The 22,597-nt window shown below is 37.7% G+C and overlaps 1 protein-coding gene across 5 annotated transcripts in view; it reads right to left on the bottom strand.

Annotated features, from left to right (window-relative positions):
- pvrl2l (PVR cell adhesion molecule related 2 like) overlaps positions 1 to 22,597 on the bottom strand; it is a 204,684-nt gene that overhangs the window by 57,886 nt on the left and 124,201 nt on the right. For 4 of the 5 annotated variants that reach the window (XM_073858547.1, XM_073858550.1, XM_073858548.1 and 1 more), the window contains exon 7: positions 14,569 to 21,470. The exons of the other annotated variant lie outside the window; for it this stretch is intronic. In XM_073858547.1, the coding sequence (XP_073714648.1) occupies positions 20,920 to 21,470 (551 nt within the window). In that variant the 3' untranslated portion in view covers positions 14,569 to 20,919. Of the gene's footprint in view, positions 1 to 14,568; positions 21,471 to 22,597 lie in introns of those variants that run through there. 5 annotated transcript variants of the gene reach the window in all.

Raw genomic sequence — 22,597 nt, 5'->3', positions numbered from 1 at the left:
GTTGAACTCGCATCTGGTGTAAACCCACAGTTAGGCCACCATCACAGCTTTGTTGTTTTAGCAAAGTTTTAATGTCCATCCATATTTATTTTTCACTCTTTTTATTCAAATACAAACAGACAACACAGGAAATATGTACACAAAATTAAAAACAAAACAATTTTCAGAACTAAATGTCTTCTTCAGGCATCAGTCAGTATTTAGTGTGACGTCTCTTGGCACAAAACTTTTTTGAGGAGACTGAAGTCATTCGATTAGAATTAGACATAAGGATTTAATTTTATTTAGGTTTAAAGGATCCTGCAGTTTCCTGCTATTGCTCAATGGGAAGGGAAGTTTACCCTAAATACTTGACATTTCAGCTTATACTATTATACTGTTTTTAATACTACATACACATTTCCTGTATTTTCTGGTTGTATTCTAATAAAGCGACTGAGAAATAATTATATGATCACTATACAGTTGCAAAAACAACAAATCTAATGGTATCATGGTGGCTTAAGACTTTTGCAGAGTACATAAATGGTACAAATTTGGACCTTATTAAATTGTACTGCCCCAGTGACAGCTTGGGACCATTTATTCTGACAAATTCGACATCATTTAGTAAGACAACACCCAGAGACATCAAAATCAGTTTGATTTAGTCATTTATTTACTGTAGCATTTAATATGCTCAGCACCAGTTTAATAACTGCTGTTAAGCATGTTTCATGTTTTTAAAAATTACAAATAATTGGCCCTAAATTGGTTGGCTTCAATAACTCAGCAAGGGCGCAATTAGCATAACTGCTTTTATGGGGATAAAACACAAACGGGAAAATTTCTTCACAAATCTTTTACACTGTCGCGCTGAGAGACTGAAATGAAATAAGTTTAATCTGCTTTTTATTGCTCATATTTCAGTTTCTCTTTTCTTACAGTATTTGTCTTATTCACTTTCCCGCTCTTATTCACTTTCACAACTTCCTCCATAACAAACTGAGGAGAGCAACACTACTACCATACCGTAAATACATTTTCTGTATAATCACAACAGTCTGTTTTTAAAGCAGCGCATCTTTACCAGAACTCTACGCTACACACTTAAAAATATTAGGTTGGTTTAACCCATGGTCCCAAAATGTTGGGTACTATAGATTTTACCCATTGTTGGGTCAAATAAAAATTTTCTGGTTTAATTTAACCCAACGGTTAGATTTGTCCCTTTTTGACCCAACATTGGGTTAAAAATAACCCATCATTTTTTTTCTTTTTGAGTCTAGGTTTATTTATAATGCAACAGTTGGTTCAATCTAATATTCATCCAACCATGCATTGTAATAAAAATGTGCACAGACTTTCCCAGTTTTTTATTTTGCAAGGAAATGCCTGTTGTTTTAGTCTTTTTCTGTAATAAATAAATAAATTACGAATATTTAACCATAATTTAAGATTATATGAATATTATGTTTTTTAAAGGGATAGTTTAGCCAAAAATGATATTAAACCCGTGATTTACTCACCACATAGCTGTCTGAGATGCATATGTTCATAATTTTTCAGACAAACACATTTTCAGTTATTTTAGAAAATGTTTAAGATCTTTCTGTTAATCAAATGTAAAGTTACGGGGTCCATGTCCTTCAAGTCCAAAAAATGTGCATATATCCTTCCCCAAAGAAATCCAAACGGCTCCAGGATGATAAACAAAGGTCTTTTGAGGGTAATCTACGCGGTGTTGTGGTAGAAATATCCATATTTAAAACTTTATAAATTAAAATAACTAGCTTCCGATAACGCCTGTTAATTATTTACAACTTAGTAAACTAATGGGGTGTACACACCAAATGAATAAATTACATACCAAATAAATGCAAAGACATGACAAAGACGCAAAAAAGACGCGACAAAGACGACGCGACAAAGACGCGACTAAGACGCGAATAGACGCAACTAAGACGTGAATAGATGCAACTAAGACGTGAATAGACGCAACTAAGACGCGAATAGAGGCAACTAAGACATGAATAGACGCAACTAAGACGCGAATATAGGCAACAAAGACGTGAATAGACGCGAAGAGAAGTGACTAAGATGCGAACAGACGCAATTAAGAAGTGAATAGACGTGATTTCTGGTTGTATTCTAATAATAAGATTGAGAAAAAATGATATATGATCACTACCCATTGCAAAAACAACAAATCGAATGGTTGGCAAAGACATTTGCAGAATACTAAAAATAGTTAGTAATTTATGGGTTTAATCATCAAAATTATTTTTGCCCAAACTATCTCTTTAAGGCAATTTACAGTAATTTTACAGTTTATTTCATGTAATTTTGTGAAAGGGGTATTTTACATAACAATATGTCTGGCTGTCAGAGGTTTACAGTTTTTTTTTACAGATTTATGCAGTCATCAATGCAATGCATTGTGCATAAATCTGAGAAAATAATAAAACATGCTATATTAAATCATTAAGTAACTGCTTCATGTATAATACTGTATATGAACCAGTACCAAAAAAAAAAGTTTCTTCATGCGCTATAGCTTGACTCTAGCTTAACTTCTTTCAAGTATGAGTAGCTTGTAGTTTGACAAGCTACAGGTTCAAAGTAGCTTTCAACACTGATATAACTCACATCCACCTCTCACACCTTTCCTTTTTCTCTTTACAAATCAACCTGTGAAAAACAAAGCTCAGGCAACGCAACACCATTTCAGGAAATGTAACCTGCTGTAGCACTTCAGAGAAGAACATGTAGAATCATCCTCTGTGGCTTGTCTACAAGGTTTGCTTGAAGTTGATGAGGGATGGAAAACTAAACGCAAAACCGCAGAGTGGAGTTAATGGTAAACTTTCATCCTCCAATTTATCTGTCCATCTGTGTCGGGCCAAACAGAGGAAAGGTCTATATATACACAGTACTGTGCAAAAGTCTTGAGTCACCATCAACACCAACTTTTGTTGTTTTAGCCAAAAAATCAAAAACTAATTTTTCAAACTAAATGTATTCTTCAGGCATCAGTCAGTATTAAGTGTAACATTTCTTGGCACTAAATACATCATGAGCTTTTTTGAGGAGACTAAAGTCCTGAAGTCATTCGATTAGAATTAGGATTTAATTTCCTTTAGGTTTAAGAGATCCTGCAGCTGCCTGCTATTGCTCAAGTGGAAGGACAGTTTACCCGAAATACTTTTATACTGTTTTTAATACTACATACACATTTTTTGTATTTTCTGGTTGCATTATAAAAAAGAGATTGAGAAATATTTATATATGATCACTATACAATTGGAAAAACAACAAAATGAATGGTTGCCTAAGACATGCACAATACTAAAATAAATTATATCACACATATACAGTATAGCGAGGATGAAAAACATAAAGTCTCACAATTACCATAAACCCCTTAATCACAGCACACTGTACGACTGGCATGAGTAAATTACATACCAAGTCAATGAAAAGATGTAACTAAGATGAGAATAAGACGAGAATAAGACGAGAATAAGACGCGCATAAGACGTGACTGAGATGCGCATAAGATGCGCATGAGACAGGCATGAGACGCGCATGAGACGGGCATGAGACGCGCATGAGACGCGCATGAGACGCGCATAAGACGCGCATAAGACGCGACTATAGTCGTATACTATAGTCGTATACTATAGTCGTTAGGGGTGTAACGATTAACCGTGCAAATGCGCGTTTTCTCAATGAATGAATTTGAATGAATTACGGTGAAATCCAGGCACATCCGAACGCCAGGGGGCGCTCCCGTGCAGAAACTCCCTTTGTGCCACAGAAGTAGCAGCATTACGAATGCTATTCCAGGAAATGTCTACAGGAATATTTATATCACTGTTCTTCAAATTGTTTCAGGTATTTTCATGATAATATTAAATATTTTAAATGATTTTGTTTAACGAGTGTTGCTTTTTTAAATGCACGTTATAAACGACTCCGACTCGTTATGATTTTAGATTGGTAAGGACTTCCTACTGACCAAATGCCGTAGTACACGCACAAGCTGTGCATTAAACAAAGAATCGCAGCCTTGCGATTCAGAATCGATTTCAGACAGGCATTTTTAATGGGACACACGGTTGAATCGTTACACCCTTAATAGTCGTATACTATAGTCGTATACTATAGTCGTATACTATAGTCGTATACTATAGTCGTATACTATAGTCGTAAACTATAGTCGTATACTATAGTCGTATACTATAGTCGTATACTATAGTCGTATACTATAGTCGTATACTATAGTCGTATACTATAGTCGTATACTATAGTCGTAAACTATAGTCGTATACTATAGTCGTATACTATAGTCGTATACTATAGTCGTATACTATAGTCGTATACTATAGTCGTATACTATAGTCGTATACTATAGTCGTAAACTATAGTCGTAAACTATAGTCGTATACTATAGTCGTATACTATAGTCGTATACTATAGTCGTATACTATAGTCGTATACTATAGTCGTATACTATAGTCGTATACTCTAAAAAATATTTAAACCAGGGCTGGGTAACTAGGACAGAACACATTTCTGGGTTAAAATGACCCAAATAACTGGTTGTTTTAACCCATTATTTGGGTCACTTTAACCCAGAAATGTGTTCTGTCCTATAGTTACCCAGTCCGAGGTTAAAAACAACCCAATATATTTTTAGGGTAAAGACGCGACTACTCTGAAAAATATGATTTATTGAATTTAATCAAGTGGTTGCAATCAATTTATTTAAGCTACATTTAAACAAAAAAGATTAGTAAAGTAAAATAAAATATAAAACTTTTCTTTAAATGTAGCTTAAATAAATTGATTGCAACCACTTACCTTAAAATTTATTAAATTCAATTAATCATTTTTTTCAGTGTAAGACACGACTAAGGTGAGAATAAGATGAGAATAAGATGCGATCAAGACGCAAACTGGGGCGATACAAATTAGGTGACACGATTGCGCAAAAACACGCGCTATTCGCCTCTAGTCTTCGTGCAAGTTAAAAATATTAAACTTTATTTTTTAATAAAAAAAAGAAAATATTCAACTAAAGTAAAAAATTTGCATGATACGAAGTTAACTCCCGCGAGTACTATGGAGTGAGGAAAGTGATGCCTCGCTTTTAGTGTGTATACATACGCAGCATAAGACACAGCATTGGCACAGAATAAACTCTCGCTGGTCTGTTTAAGTTTTGTAAACATTCACCACACAGACATCTACTGCGGAGTACTTTCATCTTCAAGATTCTTAAGGTAGATATTTGTTAGGTCTTGAGAGGTTCAAGTGCATGTTTACATAAAACAAGCAATAAAAGATAAGAAGGAATGTCAGAAGAATGTGTCATTTCTGTGAATCTTCCATACAAAGTACAGCAAATGTTTATTTTATGCTTTACAAAATGACAAATCAGTGTTTAATCTATTCGACCGAAAATGTTGGTAATATGGTTGCAAAAAGGCACGATTTATATAAAAACGCAAAAAAATAAAACAAGCTCATCATTGAACTCCTGAGGTTGATAAATGACATTTTTTGAAGGTTAGGCACTCAATCACACTTTGCTACAAAAAAATACATTTTGAAGCATGTTTTTAATCATTTTTCCCAGAAAGTCCATTTAATAAGAAGATCTTTATATACTGGATATTTCAGAGAACCCAAAAATGATTAAGACTTCCTAAAAAACCCACAATGTAACTATGAAAGGGTCATTCTTCTAAGAACTAAAACTCAAGATCTTACCAAACATGGGAGGAAGAGTGTTTTAGCCAAACTTAAGGGTTATTTAGTGGTTCTGTTACACATTATTACATTAAACCTAAACCACTACAGACTGTATGAGCCCACAATACAGACGGCAATAAAACGTACATCACTGAAATATAAGATTCAAGTCACAGCCAATCCTATTCCTCCATTAGCTCGACACAGACAGACCATTAGGAAACGTCAATACGAAAGCAGCCAGACAGTCCGATGTGCCCTCCGAACCTCTCGGTGAGGTCGTCCGTGCTGGGTGATGGAAGAGCAGCCCATCGAGCAAAAGGGCGAGAGATTGTAATTCCACGGCTAGCGGGCAGGGAGCATTGGCCAAACGCGAAGGGAATGACGATTTGGTTACACTCCTGATCTGTACGGCACAGTCGTGGCCCAAAGCAACACTTACACTTCGGCACAAATACACGTATACATTTAACATACCTACTTTCCCAAAGGCAACCCTGTTAAAGGGTAATCAAAACACACATTTCTATTTAGCAGGGCCAAACATTTGAGCAGTTTAGTTTTCCCCTGTACCCGTCTGTAGCACAGGTTGATTTATGACCTGCATGTTCTTTTCTCCTCACCATTTAAAATAACCTTTATTTATATTTGCATTTATGCTTTTGGCAGACACTTTTATCCAAAGCAACTTATAGTGTATACATTTTATCATAATATGATATATACATCCAACATGTATACCCAACATAATTGCATCAATAAATTATATTCCAGTAGCTCTATTAGCAAAGGATTGCATTAGCAACGGTCATAGGTTTGATTCCTAGGGAACACGCATACTGTACTAATAAAAAATGTATAGTTTAAATGCACTGCACGTTGCATGGGATAAAAGCATCTGCCAAATGCAAAAGCTAATTAATGCATTAATCTAAAGCCAGTTCAACTTTGGCAACACGACATTTCTATAACATTTGGTTTTAATCTTTTGGTCACCCTAGTGTTATTGAACAATAATGAAGTAAAATCATTACTGTAGAATTATTTATTAGTAAACTGCATTGCTTGTAAGGGAATCACTTTATGTATTTAAATAAATTACAAAATAAAGTGAATGTAAATAGATTTAATTTTAGATTGAAGATACAAAAGCTGCCATGGGACGGTACCCTTTAAAATGCCCTTACTGTATATGTGCTATTTACTTGCATATATGTATATATTTGGTACAAATATGTAACTTTGAGTTACTAATATGCACTGCTTAGGTACAAATAAGTACATTTTAAAGGAAAACACCACCTTTTTTAAAATATTTTACTATGTTCTTACCTCAACTGAGACAAATTAATACACACTTATCTTTTTTCAATGCGTGCACTTAATCTTTGTAAAGCATGTTGTGAATGTGTTAGCATTTAGCCTAGCCCCATTCATCCAAACAGGGATGAATTTAGAAACCACCAAACACTTTCATGTTTTCCCTATTTGAAGACTGTTACATGAGTAGTTGCATGAGTAAGTATGGTGGCACAAAATAAAACGTTTGTTTGGAGCCATAGGAATGAATGGGACTAGGCTAAATGCTAACACTTTCAAGAAGTGCTGTACAAAGATTAAGTGCATGCATTGAAAAAAAGATAGGTATGTATTAATTAATCTAAGTTGAGGTAAGAACATAGTAACATATTAAAAAAAGGTGGTGTTTTTCTTTAAGAGGTTACTACCCTAATGACAGCCTTTGTATCTTTTTAAGAGAAAAAGAAAAAAATACTGTGTCGTTTCAATCCATGATTTGGGTAAATTTGGGACAAACCCAAACATTGGGTTTAAACTACTACTGTATGTTGGGTTGCTATAGTTTAATTCAATCAATCAGTTGGGTTCGTCTATATTTTACTTAACCATGTGTTGAAACAACCCAGCATTTTAGAGTGTATAGAAAAATGAAGCTTATAAACCTCCCACTGGCTTAAAAATCCATAAAATGTGTGACCATTTAAAAATTAAACAACCAGTGTTTTTATATAGTAGAGCATAATGTAGCAACGGCCTTGGGAATGCATGTATGGATGAAGTGCATACTTTAGGCTCGACTGCGCTGTAAGTTGCTTTGCAGTTATAAATAAGTAAATATTTTTTCAGTTATACTGCAAGCAGTGTTGTGTTGATTGTATTTCTTAAAGAGAACAGTGGTACACACACAACAAAGTTAGTTTATTTTTGGCCTTCCTTTGCTTTAGTTAAAGGAATAGTCTACCCTTTTGCTATATTAAACTATGTTATTACCTCAACCTAGACAAATTAATACATACCTATATTTTTTCAATGCGTGCACTGTACAGTGCGTTGTGAATGTGTTAGCATTTAGCCTAGCCCCATTCATCCCTATGGTACCAAAAAAAAGTTTTATTTTGTGCCACCATACTTACTGGTATAACTCCTCCTGTAACAGTCTTTAAATAGGGAAAACATGGAAGTGTTTGGTGGCTTCCCTGTTTGGTACCATAGGAATGAATGGGGCTAGGCTAAATGCTAACACATTCACGATGCGCTATACAGGGCACACATTGAAAAAAGATATGTATTAATTCGTCTAAGTTGAGGTAATAACATAGTATAATATGGCAAAAGGGTAGACTCTTCCTTTAAAGAGGGCAAAGAAAGAATAAGAAACGATGCAGATAAAAGAGACTGAGATACTGTAAAGCCAGATTTATCACGCATGTCACCAACATTATAAAATACGTAGCTCTTACTAAAATGCACGATTATTGATAATAATGAATGATACAATTTCATTCATATGTCATTTCAGCAGTCAGTTTAAAGGGGGGCTTCAAATATTTCATGCGTTCTGACTTATTAACACAGTTTAAGAGTTGTTTCCTCATGCTAAATGCAAGTAAATAAAATAAAAGCAGTTGGACGTGTTACAGAGCACTTCGCCAGTTTCGGAAAGTTTGTTTCAAACAAGGGTACATCTTGCGTATCAGGGGTAGACCTTACGTATCATTTCCTTTTATGGGCACTTCCCCCGGAAAAGCATGGCAACATGTCGATCAGCGTGAACCGAGGACGCTAGAAGTTAAAAGCATCACTTCACACGACAGCTTTGTTTTACATCAGAACTTAACAATGGCACAAAAGAAGAAGTGTTTTTGGATGTAAGGAGAAGTACTGTGAGCCAGCATTACAGAAACAGTGGACATAGTTTGTTTATCCGGGGTAGCAGCTGAGTTTTGCGTGTATGTTTGTTTAACGCTGGATTTCGTTGTAAAGTCCCAACCGGGTTGCAGGCAATAAGTTAGACTTCTGTGTTATCTTGGAATTTGGCGCGTAAGTGCATATAATGTAAATGGCACAAACATGTAGTGAATCATAAGTTATCTGATACAGTGTTGCTTGGCTCGTGACTCGCTCCTCCCGCAGCTTGTGACTCCTCTTTCCGAATCTTTCCTTTGCGTTATCGGAAAGAATTGCTAGAGCTGATCTATCTTTTATAAATCTGATAAAACTAAAGACTGTTCTGAGATATAAGGGACGTAATACTACTCTAGGTACTCAAGATTAACATCAGATATTCAGAAAAGGCGTGTTATGGGAGCTTTAAAGATATAGTCCAGGTTCAATACAACCAAAGACAGCTTTTGATTACCACAAAAATATTATTTATTATTACAAAATATTAAAGGTTACACTATGCATTTCCAGTAGAAGTGAATAGGGTCAAATCCATACTTTACACATACACACTGTCTGTATGCCTTGAATTGGTTATTTTATACATAAGGTTTTTCACAAGCGATTTCTTCACTCCAACAACATGAAATGTCTTCTGGCTATACTTTCTTAACAATATTCTTTCTTTATATAATTTTTTGCATTGTCAAAAAAAAATTGTCAAGAACTGGTCCATAGCTGTCATTGAGGTGGTACCATTTCACTGTTGTACCTAAAGAGTTCATATTGGCGCTAAATAAACACACATATATGTACCCAAGGACAATTTTAAAGAATACTGTCCCAGTGACAGCTTGAGACCATTATTGGATCATTTTTGCCTGACAGTGGTATTAAACATGGTCACATTTTTTAAATGTGTCTTCAAATTTGGTTGCTTGATCTAAACCAGAGTTTAAATCTGTTCCCTCTGCTGCTCTCTCTTCACATCGTGCTTTAAAAGCTTAACTGCGGTACACTTTCATCTTGAATATGAGCATGTGATGATACATCGACACAGGTCCACAGCTAAAGCTCTGACACAGGTCCACATAGCTAAAGCTCTGGTGTAAAAGCATCTTAACTTGCCCAAGTCTACTCGAGGTTATATTTAAACTGCCTGTCATGGTGTTACATAAAAGTAAATGGTGTTTACTTTAAAGCCTCATTTTAAAGACTAGAGCTTCCAGCAAGCTCCAAGCCATAAAACATTCACAAGTTGTTCACAAGGTCACAAGAAACCCTAAACCAGTGGCACAAAGCCTTTAATAACAAACATTTCGCACATTTCATCTTTAATAGAGACTACAAAATACCGCAGAAGCAGAAAAAGACTGTATTTAAAAATAAAATCCCCCATAGCCCCCCGCCAATTTCAGTGGCTCATTAGTTCAGCATGGGGCGTTTGCTCGGTAATGTCTCAATTTCTTAAGACCCCATGAGGGGGTTCGAGGGAAGACTGCTAATAAAATTTGGTATGCAGCGGGGGTGTTAACCGTAATGAGACCAAGCATCAAAATGGTGAATTTACTAAGAATGAATAAAAGTTAAATTAGAGGTGTAAAATACTTTGAATGAATCTGACAAGGCAAAACGAAAAAAGATAATATCTGAGAAATTGAAAATTATTTCACGCACAGGGAACAGATGGCTGAGGGTACAAAAAGAGATTTCAATCCTTTCCAGGCAGAAAGAGAAATTGGTGAAACAACAATAGTTTGATAAATGTTTAGCCCACTTCCTATTAGAAACAAAACAATAGTAGTGTTAAAGCGGGGGGGGGGGGGGGCAGTGTTTAATAAGGAAGCACAATTACTTTCTCACGGATTTAATACATTTTCTCTTTTTGCCAACTCTTTAGTGTTGCTTTAATTGCGATCGATTTCGATTTAAAATCTAAATCGTGACACCCTTAACTGTAACTAACAAGAAACACTAGTGTACTTACAAATGAATGTACAATATAAGTTATAGACAACAATGGATCATATTTAATGGTTTACCTAGTTAATATGACTCACAGTGGAGTATGTATACTATGCTATATCTTAGGTGGTAGGTCCTATGTAATAACTGTGTAATATGCAGCACTTTATTTAATGCTACATGGTAAGGAGCGTCGCATTTCCGTCTGACATCAGAGATATACAGGCCAATCACAACGTTCAGATTAGCTTGCCAATCAGAGACACGGCACTTTTCAGATCAATGAGCTTTGTACAAAATCAGTGCGTTTGAGTAAGGCAGGATATCTGGAGCTACAAAAAATGGTATTCGGAAAATAATGTGTTTTTTAACCATAAACCCAAACACATTGTAAACCACACAAACAAATACACAAAATAACGTTGTTTTTAGCAATAAAATGGATCCACTTTAATATGGCCTCTCTTATGACAGAAGTCCCGCCTTCCAATCAACAAATCGATAAAGACTGACAATTCTCTTCATGCCCAGTAGCTGAAACGACCTTGAAAAGGTGTTTTTAGCTCAAATTGAGCTTAAGAAACAAACGGTATGGTGCAGTTAATGTCAGGTTTAATGGTTGGTCAGAAATATGTTGTGTAATTGTGATTTTAAAGATATCCGTCTGTCCTCATTCAAGTAGATAGGACGTTAGTCTTGCATGACTGAAATAACTGCCTGGAGGCGTTAACATCATTGGTGTTTAAACGAATCAAGCAACAGAGCTAAATTTTTTATTTGTTACACGTTATTTGTGATTTTTTTTCAGTCTCATGCATATTCTTCAGTTATTCTTCAACTACAAAAAATTAGCTCTCTAAAATTCGGAAACGTTGTTTTGCTGTGTTTGCGCATAAATTGCAAACCTGCTCTATTGACCAGTTGGCTACAGCGTGAAAGCACGGCAAACAAAAACTTTGAGCACATGACTACACCGGATAATTGAGGCCTATCGGCACTCTGCCTGCCAGAAAACAACATTCTGAAACGAACGCTGAGAAAAAAAACGCAGGGAAATGTGTGCTAAAAGAGGTGAAAGAAAGGGCAGAACTATATTCCTGAAGTAATAGGTTTCCGAACCACATTTATTTCACCTTTAGTTTTCCTTGGGTACTTTGAAAGTAAAACCAGATGGCAGATTTCCCAAGACACCTTATTAAACATGTATCAGCTTTAATATGTCTATTGAAAATGTGTTTACACAATGTTCATACCTGAAGACCTTACCGCAGATGCTGTATTTAATCAACAAAACTAATGCAAGTGTGTACGAAAACCGAGCTGAAGTCACTTTTGTGATTTATTGTTACATAAAAGCATCCTACATAATGTAAATATGTGCTTGATATTGTTAATATTGAGTAAGATCATGTCAAAGTTTCAATCCAACTTTGATGCTCCTAATCCCATTATTAGATGAGACTTTAGCTTGGATATCAAACATGCTCAGCTACATGTAAAACCTCCAACAATAAAAACATTGACATGAACCAAAACGTCCATTTATTCATAAAATCCAGTTTAATGATGTTGTGACAATCATCTCCATCTGTCATCTATAAAGACCAGAGGAAAATTGAATGAGATTATCTAGAGAATCGCTCTTTATTCTTCTAATCAATGGCAAACATTGACTGATGTATCTTTCCAAACGTCCTAATCAAACAATAATACAGAATGACATAAATGGCTCTCAGGAGGTTGTCAGCGTGATCTGTAACGTAAGTGACCGTGTGTGCGTGCTTCACACAAAAGCCGAGGAGACTCGTGTCCTTGTGTGGGGAGGGAATGAAAGAGTTTTGACATTGGATGTGGTGACAGAACAGTGGCAGAGTGTTGTCAAGGCGACAGATGCGGGTGCTTGAAGTGGACCCTGAGGGGCGTCTCGCCGCGTCTCACTGTATCTTACTGGCTCGCTGAGAATGCGACACAATGGGCTCCAGGTTTGCCAAAAGCCATTAAGTCAAAGATTACAGGAAAACTGGTATGTGCATGTTACCTGTACAAACCCACAGGCATGGTTTACAGCCTATATTTTGTATAAGATTGATGTGTTATTTATTATACGTGTCGTGACCCTGCCTGTGAAAACTCTTGTGATTTACTGTTTTCTACATAAAGTCATCCTACACAACATAAAATACATTTATAAACTTGATGTCTTTAATAGATAAACATTGAAAATGCTAAATCAAACTTTGATGCTCCTAATTTCATCTTTAGATTATGATACTTTAGGATTTCACAGACATGGTCACATTTTTAAAAATAACAAATGTTTATAATTTAAAAAAATATATATACCGCACCACACCTTGGCTAACTTCAAATTTAAGGACCTTTCAAGGACTCTCCAGGTCCAATAACCTCAAATTCAAGGACTAAATGGGGATACATTTCAAGTGAGAGCGAGGTTACATCGTGTTACCTTTTAAGATACATTGTTACAATTCTCTTTTGAGAGAACTCGCTCTGCGTCACTGTGGTGACACTTTGGGGGCGCTTCCAGTGGTAAGTGTGTCTGAATTTGTATACAGGGATCCCACACCTTAGTTAACTTCAAATTCAAGGACCTTTCAAGGAATTTTCAGGTCCAATACCCCCAAATTCAAGGACTAAATGTGGGGACACATTTTAAGTGAGAGCAAGATTGCATCGTGTTACCTTTTAAGATACATTGTTACATTTCTCTTTTGAGGGAACTTGCGCTGCATCACTGTGGTGACACTTTGTAGACGCCTCCAATTGTAAGTGCGTCTGAATGTGTAAATGAAATTCAACCAATGGTGAGGCTTAACGACAAAGACAGGGTGACGCAGGAGCCAGGATATATATTGCTATCTGAAATATTGCCAAAGACGGCGTTACAGGGACGCAGCAAGTATGGCAAGGGAGACGCAGCGTCTCGTTCACTTCTCAGGGAACAACAGTTACATACGTAACCCGAGACGTTTTCATGTGTCAAACACAACTATGCAAAAAAGCATTTTGGTATGAATTAACATTCGCATACAGAAGAAATAAGCATTTAAAGTGAACAGTTTAGCATGTGTGCTTAAAAAGTCTAGAGTTTTAATGATATTATCCTACACTACACAGGGAATAATATGGATTTTTATCCAGAAACTTCTTGCATAAAATAGATTCAAGCACTTTCAATGACCTGTATCTATGTATGTATATTTTCAAATACTGCCCAGAGCCTTGAATTTTTCCCCCAGATATAATTTCAAGTACCCGTGGGAACCAATAAATGTCATGTAGCTAGTAAATACTGAAAGCAATTGCATGATTTATTTTACCATTTCAGTTATTCTCCATAATAGTGTCAACAAACCCCACCAGTGACCCTGCTGACTAAACGTGTCCCACTTTTGGATGTGTGCTTAAGAAGTTGAGCTCTCAGCATGGTTCAGCAGTCCGTCATGCAAAAATCACATCAACGTCCTTCTAGGATTGAGTTTCAATTCACTACTAGTCAGACGAGGGTCAAATGTGATTTCTTTCGGTGACCTGCTGTGTAAGCTTTGAATTCGCGCATGGCTGCATTATGAGAGCTCCTGGAAGGCATAGCTACATATTGCATTTGGTACTTGAAAATGCAGACAACACAAAGTCAACAAACGCACACGTACGACAAAATACTTACAAATCCACCGGTTTAATTACAACCATTATACAAAAATAATGTGACAGGACAAAATTGGGGCTTGGAATGTACACTTTTTTCCCAATTAAACACACCAAGTTGAAGTGACACTAAACCATTGCTTGGCAGAAAAAAAACAAAAAAACAGCACAGCCAAATGTAAAATAATGAAATGGTGTGGAGGTAATTCAGGGTTGGGTATCAATTTGCAACTTGTTCGCTATTTCTTCGTTTACATTATATATTCACAACAGGTTGATGAGACAGAACAGGAAAACACCATGTGTGGATTCACAAATTTTGTTTAATGGCTCCGAGTTGCTTTGAGACTGGAGGCGTCATAGCCCACTTCTGTCATTAAAAAGAAAAAATAAAGAAAAACAGAATTGCAGTTGCGAACGGGCTGCGTAATTGCATGCCAAAAACATTGGTTTTCAACCCAGCAGTGTTCTGCCTGCTGTGGCACTGTTTACAAAGAGGATTAATGCCCCAGCGCGTTCCTCTTCATCTAGAAATATTTTTGGGTTATAAAACCCCGTGACCGACGAATAGAGAAAACCAAGAATATTGATCATGTCTTTGTGAAACGGGATCATACCGCTGTACACCGATGCAATTAGTGCTTTTCGTGCCTCGGAGAATAAATCCTTGGCAGCGCAGTGCATGCGGGGCGCTTGAAGGTGAATCTCGTGTCCAGGTCATATTTTACCCCAAATCAAAAAAATCAATTCGGTTTAATTAAGCCTGTTTTAAGGTCCATTAAGATTACATTGTAACATTATTTGAATGACAATTAAGCCCCTTACATAAAAAAATGTCATTCTCATTACCGTAATGTATCCGGACATTTTACTCGTGATTCTCAATGGCCATTCTCATTAGTTTCTCATTATTGCTCTACCAATCAGCGATTTATTATTTGCATAAATTAAAAGCAAAATGAAGGCTATGTAAATTCTTCATCATTTTAATGATTTATCCAATTTTCACATACTGTAATGAAATTAGATTCCATTACAGTAATGGGAAGCCGTAGGTATCGGTAATTTTTACGAGTCAAATATGACCGCAGACATGAGATCCACCAGTTTAAAGTACAAGTAGACTGTATTTTCGTTTAGTGTTGCGTGCGTCACTGCATGTTTATGTGAGAACATCAGTCTGTACTTTACTTTCCATTACAAGCGGCGTCTCTTACTAACTACTGTGTGCGTCTGGTAAAAACTTCATCTGTGAAAAACGCAGCACTCCCACCGGCGTGACGCAGGCTACAGCATCCGCATCAAGGCAACTGAGGTTATTCTCATCTACTCTCATTTAGTGTACTACTTCTGTTTGTACATTTGGTGTAGGCCATATTTGACCACTTCATCTGCTATTTACAGTATTGATAAATACTTACACTTTTATCTTACTGGATATCTTGATGATAAATACATACAGTATATATATATCTCACACACAAGACACATCACGGCAAGATACAGACCATTAACACCTCACGGAATAGCACTGTATTATTCCAACCAGAGTAATTATACAGTAAGCAATAACAAACAGTACGGATTGAAGTTTTGATACAGATTTGTTGTCGCAGAGCAGTTTGTGATATGAATCATTTTGTTTTCGAGTAGTATTATTTACACAGAAACAGGAAGTATACCATGATTGGCAATTTAAATTTGATTTCAGGTGAGACAAAGTTACGACCTGACAACACAATACAACATTTAGTATAAATGAAAAAAAAAAACATCCATTTCGCACCGTTATTTAAAACATCATGTGAGGGAAAAATCTTCCATTGTTTGGACAAGTCTTGTTGCTCAGCTTTCTCCTTTCCATCCAATATTTATGTCTGGCATTAATTTTCACCGTATCCCCAATGCATTGTGGCCAACCTTTAACTCAAGGCTAAAAACACATCCCAGAAGGCACTTACATCAGCTTATTATCAAAATAACTGTCATACGATAGTGAATGTGTTGACAAATGGGTTTTGTCATAACTCAGCATTACTTGGTAACAATGAATCTCACAAAAATATGTCTGGGTCACATTTCAGCCCACTTTTTAAGAGTTCCAAGCTTTATAATGGTAGTAAATGGCGCCCCTGATTTGAAACCAAAAAAGGCCATCCATCCCTCACAGAAGCAATCCACATGGCTCCAGGGGGTCAACACACTATGGCTGGGTTATTTTTTACCCATGCCGGGTAAATATTGGACAGAACACATGAGGGGTTAAAAATGACCAAATGCTCGGGTTGTTGTTATGCAAACGAGTGATTCTCGCGAAATTAGACTCATCATGAGGTGTCATGAAACATTTTGATAAAAAAGTAAATGCAAAGTAATCAAAATAAGAAACATACAGTTACAAACATCTCTTCATGTACTATTTTGCACATGATTTCAAATGACATCATACAAACCAATTCATTTTTTTTCACATTTAAGGGGAAAACCTTCATTACCGCAATGTGTCCATGACTGGATTTTGGTTCTTTGACATGAAAATATTTATAATTAAAACGTCTAAAAAATCAAAAGCTTCAGTGCATGTTATACTATAAACATTTACAGTAAAGAAAGGTGATCATTGGTAAATGTAGAGACAATAATAAGGAATATAAATGTGTCCAAGAACAATTTTCTCATCCTCCGCAACAATTTTCAATCATTGTTTAAGCCCACAATGAACTAACATTTTCAAAAAAAAATTGTTGGAAGGGACATAATTGACTGTGACACACAAGATGGCTACCAGGTAAGCAGTTCATATTTTTTCTCGCCAGATAAAAGTTGAAATTTTGTTTGTCATAGTACCTAGACAACTTTTTAGTTCTCATTACCGAAACATGAGTTTGTAAATGCATATATTTAATGTAATGTCATATTGTGGTAATGATAATTTTTTATAATGATAATCTACAAAATGTAAATAATTCTACAGGAAATATTTTTTTAAATCCTCTCAAAATAATGGTTATAGTAAGTTCAGACCTTAATCTTATATGTGCAAAAAACAAATTGTCCTAAAAATGAACCTGGACACCTTTTAAGTCTGGATTTCGTGAGAATCACCCAAACATGGGTCATTCTTTGTTTATACTCCCTCTTTGGTCAGCAATGCAAGCCTCGCTGAACGATCGATTGCGCGTGCGTCTCGACAAACAGACGAGGCGTTTATAGTTAACGCTCGCAGTTGCACTATTCTTTGAAACGACAGGGGGCGACGCGAGCAATCGACTCAAAAACAAACAGAAAGAAGAGGATAGAAGTTGTCATTCGCTTGAACAACCAACAAATATGAGAACATGAATAAAACGTCAATCTTTTAAATATATCTTTATTAAACATTATATTTCATTAAAGTTTTACTAAACAAACAATAAAGAAATCTCAGGTCTGTATTTTATTCCTATATAAGCCAATTATAAGCCAATAATTCTTAATCATATGTAAAGAATTCGTGTTCGAATTCCGCCTCGAGGTCGGTCATTTTTGGATGCGGAGCCGCGCGCATAGTTACAAAAGTTGCCGTGCACACCTCTGGAGACCTCTGGGGTCTCGCACACCCAACGCGCACAACCGGCCACTCCGCGTTGCCGTAATTTTGCCGCGGACGCGTCGAGTATAAACAAATCTTTATAGTAACCCAGCAGTTGGGTTAAAACAATCAAGCATTGGCCAATTTTAACCCAGAGGTGTGATCTATTCCAAGGCTGGGTTAAAAATAACCCAGCCTTTGTTTAGAATGAAGCAGTTAGTTATTTTAGTTTGTAAAGTTTTAAATATTGTTATTTTTCTTATAAAATCACATTGATTGCCCTCAAAAAGCCTTTATTAACCTGCTGAAGCCCTGTGGATCACTGTTGTGAAGGATGGATGGACCTCCCTGGGCCTCAAAATCAAAAGCACCATTCACCACCATTATGAAGCTTGAAAGAGCCCGATCATTTTCTAATATAACTCCAATTGTGTTTGTCTGAATAAAGATAATCATATACATTGAAAATGGCTTAAGGGGACGAGTAAATCATGGGTTAATTTTTATTTTTGTGTGAACTATCCCTTTAATGTGCTTAACTGGCATGAAAATAACATCTCAGTGCAGAATGACTTAACAGTCCTCACAAACAGGCTTAGTTTTCTTGAAGTCTCTCATTTTTGACTCCAAGGTGAAAAATAACCCAGACATGTTTTTGGCAGCTTCACCCATTTTTTTAATCTTCATGTCGCCTTGGGATTGTACAAATGAGAACAACGTATCAATATCTAATCCTTAATACAAATCCTCTATTTCAAACCAACAAAAGTTTCTACTAAAACACTACTGCTAAGTGTAAAAAGATCTGGCAACACTGCATTTCAGACTCAAATGTTCACAACCATCTCCTCTTCAGTAAAGCAACATCCCAGCTCATCACAGGCATCACAAAACACATGAATCTGTGTGAACCTGATGCACATTTCATAACTAAAATGGTTTGGTGAAGGTTTATACCTTTTCACTTTTATATCTCTCCTTTATTTTGGCATCTAATCTTAGTGCATTATAAGCTCGAACAATTTGAGGCCCGATAACACTGCGAAAATAGCTTCCCTATGCTTATTTTTCAGCGCAGTGATGCAACTGAAAAAATGACAGCGTGGGTGAACGTCTCTGTAGGCTATAGTACAGCAACTACTGCCTTTACAGTCACTGGGTCCAGATAGTGTAATCTCCAAATTAGCTCGCGGTATATCGGCATCGCCGGATACAGAAAGCGTCTGGGTCGTATCACGTTGCTGTGCGCGTGCCGAAGCGAGAGGAGTCTCTGTCATTATCATCCTAAACTTTTCTCCGCCAAAGTCTCGAAACCAAGAATGAATGACTCACAGCTTAAGTAATTCAAAGCCCTGCCAACGAATCCACACAAGCTGCATGATATTATGCAAAACAGGCACTGACCGAACACTGCACACAAACGAATTTACACACATCTATAAAGTTGCAAGTACATAGTTTATATCAGCGGACATCAATAAACCTCTGAAATGCCATACTGTATATACTTTTTTATTTTGAAAAGTCAGCGTATGTGCTAGGCTTCAAAACAAACTGCTGACCCGCTCTGGAGAAACACGGTCTGTAAAGCGAGCGGCCTAATCTCACAGCTGAGCATACGGTAGGAGTGCATTTCCCTTTGACCTTTATTCACAGCTGGCAGCTTTTCAAGACCGTGGACTCCGTTAAACCCAGCAGCATATGCCGCCCGGCTTAACGTTCCCTGCCAGGGTCCGCGGTCGCATAATCCTCCATCTCGAAGGCACGTCAGTGGCGCTCGCATCTCGCACGCCTTTGCCACCAATCCACGCTTTCTATCAATCAACTTAATCTGTTTTTAGTGGAGTGTCAACACAATAGGTTCAAGCTCCCTCAAAGATTTTTTTTAATGGAAAACAAGGGATTTGTCAACTGGAGAAGTCACGCTACGGGCGTTTCGTTCGCTCCTACGAGTAGCCTGTCTGCGGTATTCATACGTCGTCTTCTAGGGTTTTGATATAACTGGATTAATCGGGGAAAGATGCTTGCAGCATCGTCCTAGGATGCACACGCGGCTAATGCTCGACAATTCCTGCCTCCTGAATTAAACATGGCCTGAAACAAGACTGCTCTGCGGAGGCAGGAGAGGGGAGGGAAAAACATTATTACGCCTTCTCCCCAAAACCCCTAGAGTCATTCAGAAAATTCCTTTACCGTAACAGGACAGCCGATTAATGAACAAGAGCTGAAAAAAATGGACCTCGTTCGAAGGGGAGAAAGTTAAAAGTGTTGTCTGAATTGATCACTGCCACAGATAAAAGACTCGGATGCTGGGAACAACCAGTGCACTGTGTCTTTGTAACTAACAAAACATCCAGGTCTCAGAGCTTTTATAGACGACGTTCCCAGCAAATCCATCAAGACTGAATGGTCAGCAGGTCCAGGATGTGAAAAGCGTAACACACATAGGTTTGCCTAAAGCACAAAAAGCTGAATTCTTGTAAAAATGGGCATTAACAAGAGGTTAATGCCAATACAACCATTATACAACAAACAAGGGTCATGGGTTTGGACTGATAAAACGTTTACCTTGACAAACGTCAAATACTTCATACATTGTCTCTCACAAAAACTACGCATTATAAGCAGCATTAACAAGTTTATGTCTTTTGTTCTGGTCAATTCCACAGAAATAACATTAACCATTCTGGTCTCACGGCACGTTTCACTGTTCGTTTTAAAGGTCAAGTACGGATCAAGTAAATATCATTCGGGCGTATCGCACATATCAGTCTCCTCGCCGTTTGTCTCCTTCACACGTAAATGGCAGTCCGCGAAATGATAGATCCGTCTCGCTGAGACTCCATGTCATCGTCAAGGTACGGTGCACACTCCTCCTCACGCCGGTGTATTTGGTAGCTGGGCGGCAGTACGCCAAAGCGGTCGTACCTCTCGTCCTCTTCTTCTTCCTCCTCCATGCTGTCGTTCAGGGCATCGAACTTCCTGAGCTCCGCTTCATTTAGCTCACTGCTTAGCAGGATGTCGTGCGGAGTTGGCTTGCTACCGGTCATCTGCGGGAATTCATTGCACTTGGCCGTCAGGGTTCCTGGCTCGCCCTCGCGGTACGTGTAGATCGGCCCGTTGTTGTTGGCACCCGCGCCGTTCTTGCTAGCCTTCTTGGCTCCAAAAAGACGAGTTTTGTTGCCATAACCACCTTGCTCGCCGTCACCCGCATACCCCTGCTGTTGCCGGCGGCTACGCACGACTAGCACGGCAACCAAAGCGCTGACCAGTACGAAGGCCAGGAGGCTGCCCAAAATGGCCCCTGCCATCACACCTGCGCTGGAAGGGTCTTCGGTTGACTCTGCAGAGGAGCACAAACAGTCAGGCACATCAAAATTGGCGACCGCTCGCTGATTGCCTGGTGAAGCTGATGGATGGGGTCACCGCTATATTCTTGGTTCTGCTTAGACTGTTATACTTTATTGGACGCCCCCAGTTCCCAGCTACAAGTCGTATGGTGTGAGCCAAGTTTGCCGGATCCGATCACGTTTGACTTTGAGAAAACAACACAAACGTCCGTCGCTTCAGGTGGACACACAAGAGAGCAAGAAAGATAAACACACAAATGGAGTAGAGAGAGATATTTATCATGGCTGTCACAGTATGATCATGCAAAGAAGAACTGTAACAATGTGAAATCTGAGCACAGTGCTTGTTGGCCTCCCTCCCTTAACTAGTTTATCGGTCAGTCTTTGCATTCCAACCGAATACCGGGAACGCGTCCAAGTCACAAACAATAAAAAAACACCTGCGTTAGGAAAGATTAACCCCGTTTAATGCTGCAACCCGCAGGGTCCGAGGCAGAGGGGAACTCGAAGTGATGTCTATATCGACGGAGAGCAGCGGTGATGTCGGGAGGAGTAATTGTATTTATTTATTTTCTGATTTAATAAAAGATTTTAGACCCAGACGGTCTTTTCAGTGTAAGGAATGGTAATAGGGCTTCACAAGTCCACCGAATTGATTTCGGTTAGCGCCGTAATACGCAAGTCAATATATAAATAATAGTGTCCCTACTGCTAACCTTATAACCATGCAGAATGTCTACAGAATGGGTTTGAGGCTTCTGTGAGCAAATAAAATTAATAGACAACCAGTCAAAAAACTACATTTTATAATGATTTGCCGAAAAAAACTCAAATGCCACAATGCTGTGCATTCCAGGACACTGCTACACGGTTGCTAAGTTGTTTTACCGACCGGCTAAGAGAGATAAGTCAGTTCACTAACTTGCTGAGACTTTAACAAGCTCCACAATTGGAAGTATACCAAAAGTATGAGGAAAAGCATAAAAGTGCCACTACTGTATAGAAATAAGCTGACACTCGAATTTGCTTCATACAGATCATCAGGTCCACAGTGTGCCTACCACACTACAAAAAACCTTAAGACTCGTGCAACTCCACTGCACTTATTCCACGCTCTCGG

The sequence above is a fragment of the Misgurnus anguillicaudatus genome, chromosome 20 (assembly GCF_027580225.2).
Source record: "Misgurnus anguillicaudatus chromosome 20, ASM2758022v2, whole genome shotgun sequence".
Taxonomy (NCBI): Eukaryota; Metazoa; Chordata; class Actinopteri; order Cypriniformes; family Cobitidae; genus Misgurnus; species Misgurnus anguillicaudatus.
This window is presented reverse-complemented; position numbering and strand designations above follow the sequence as displayed.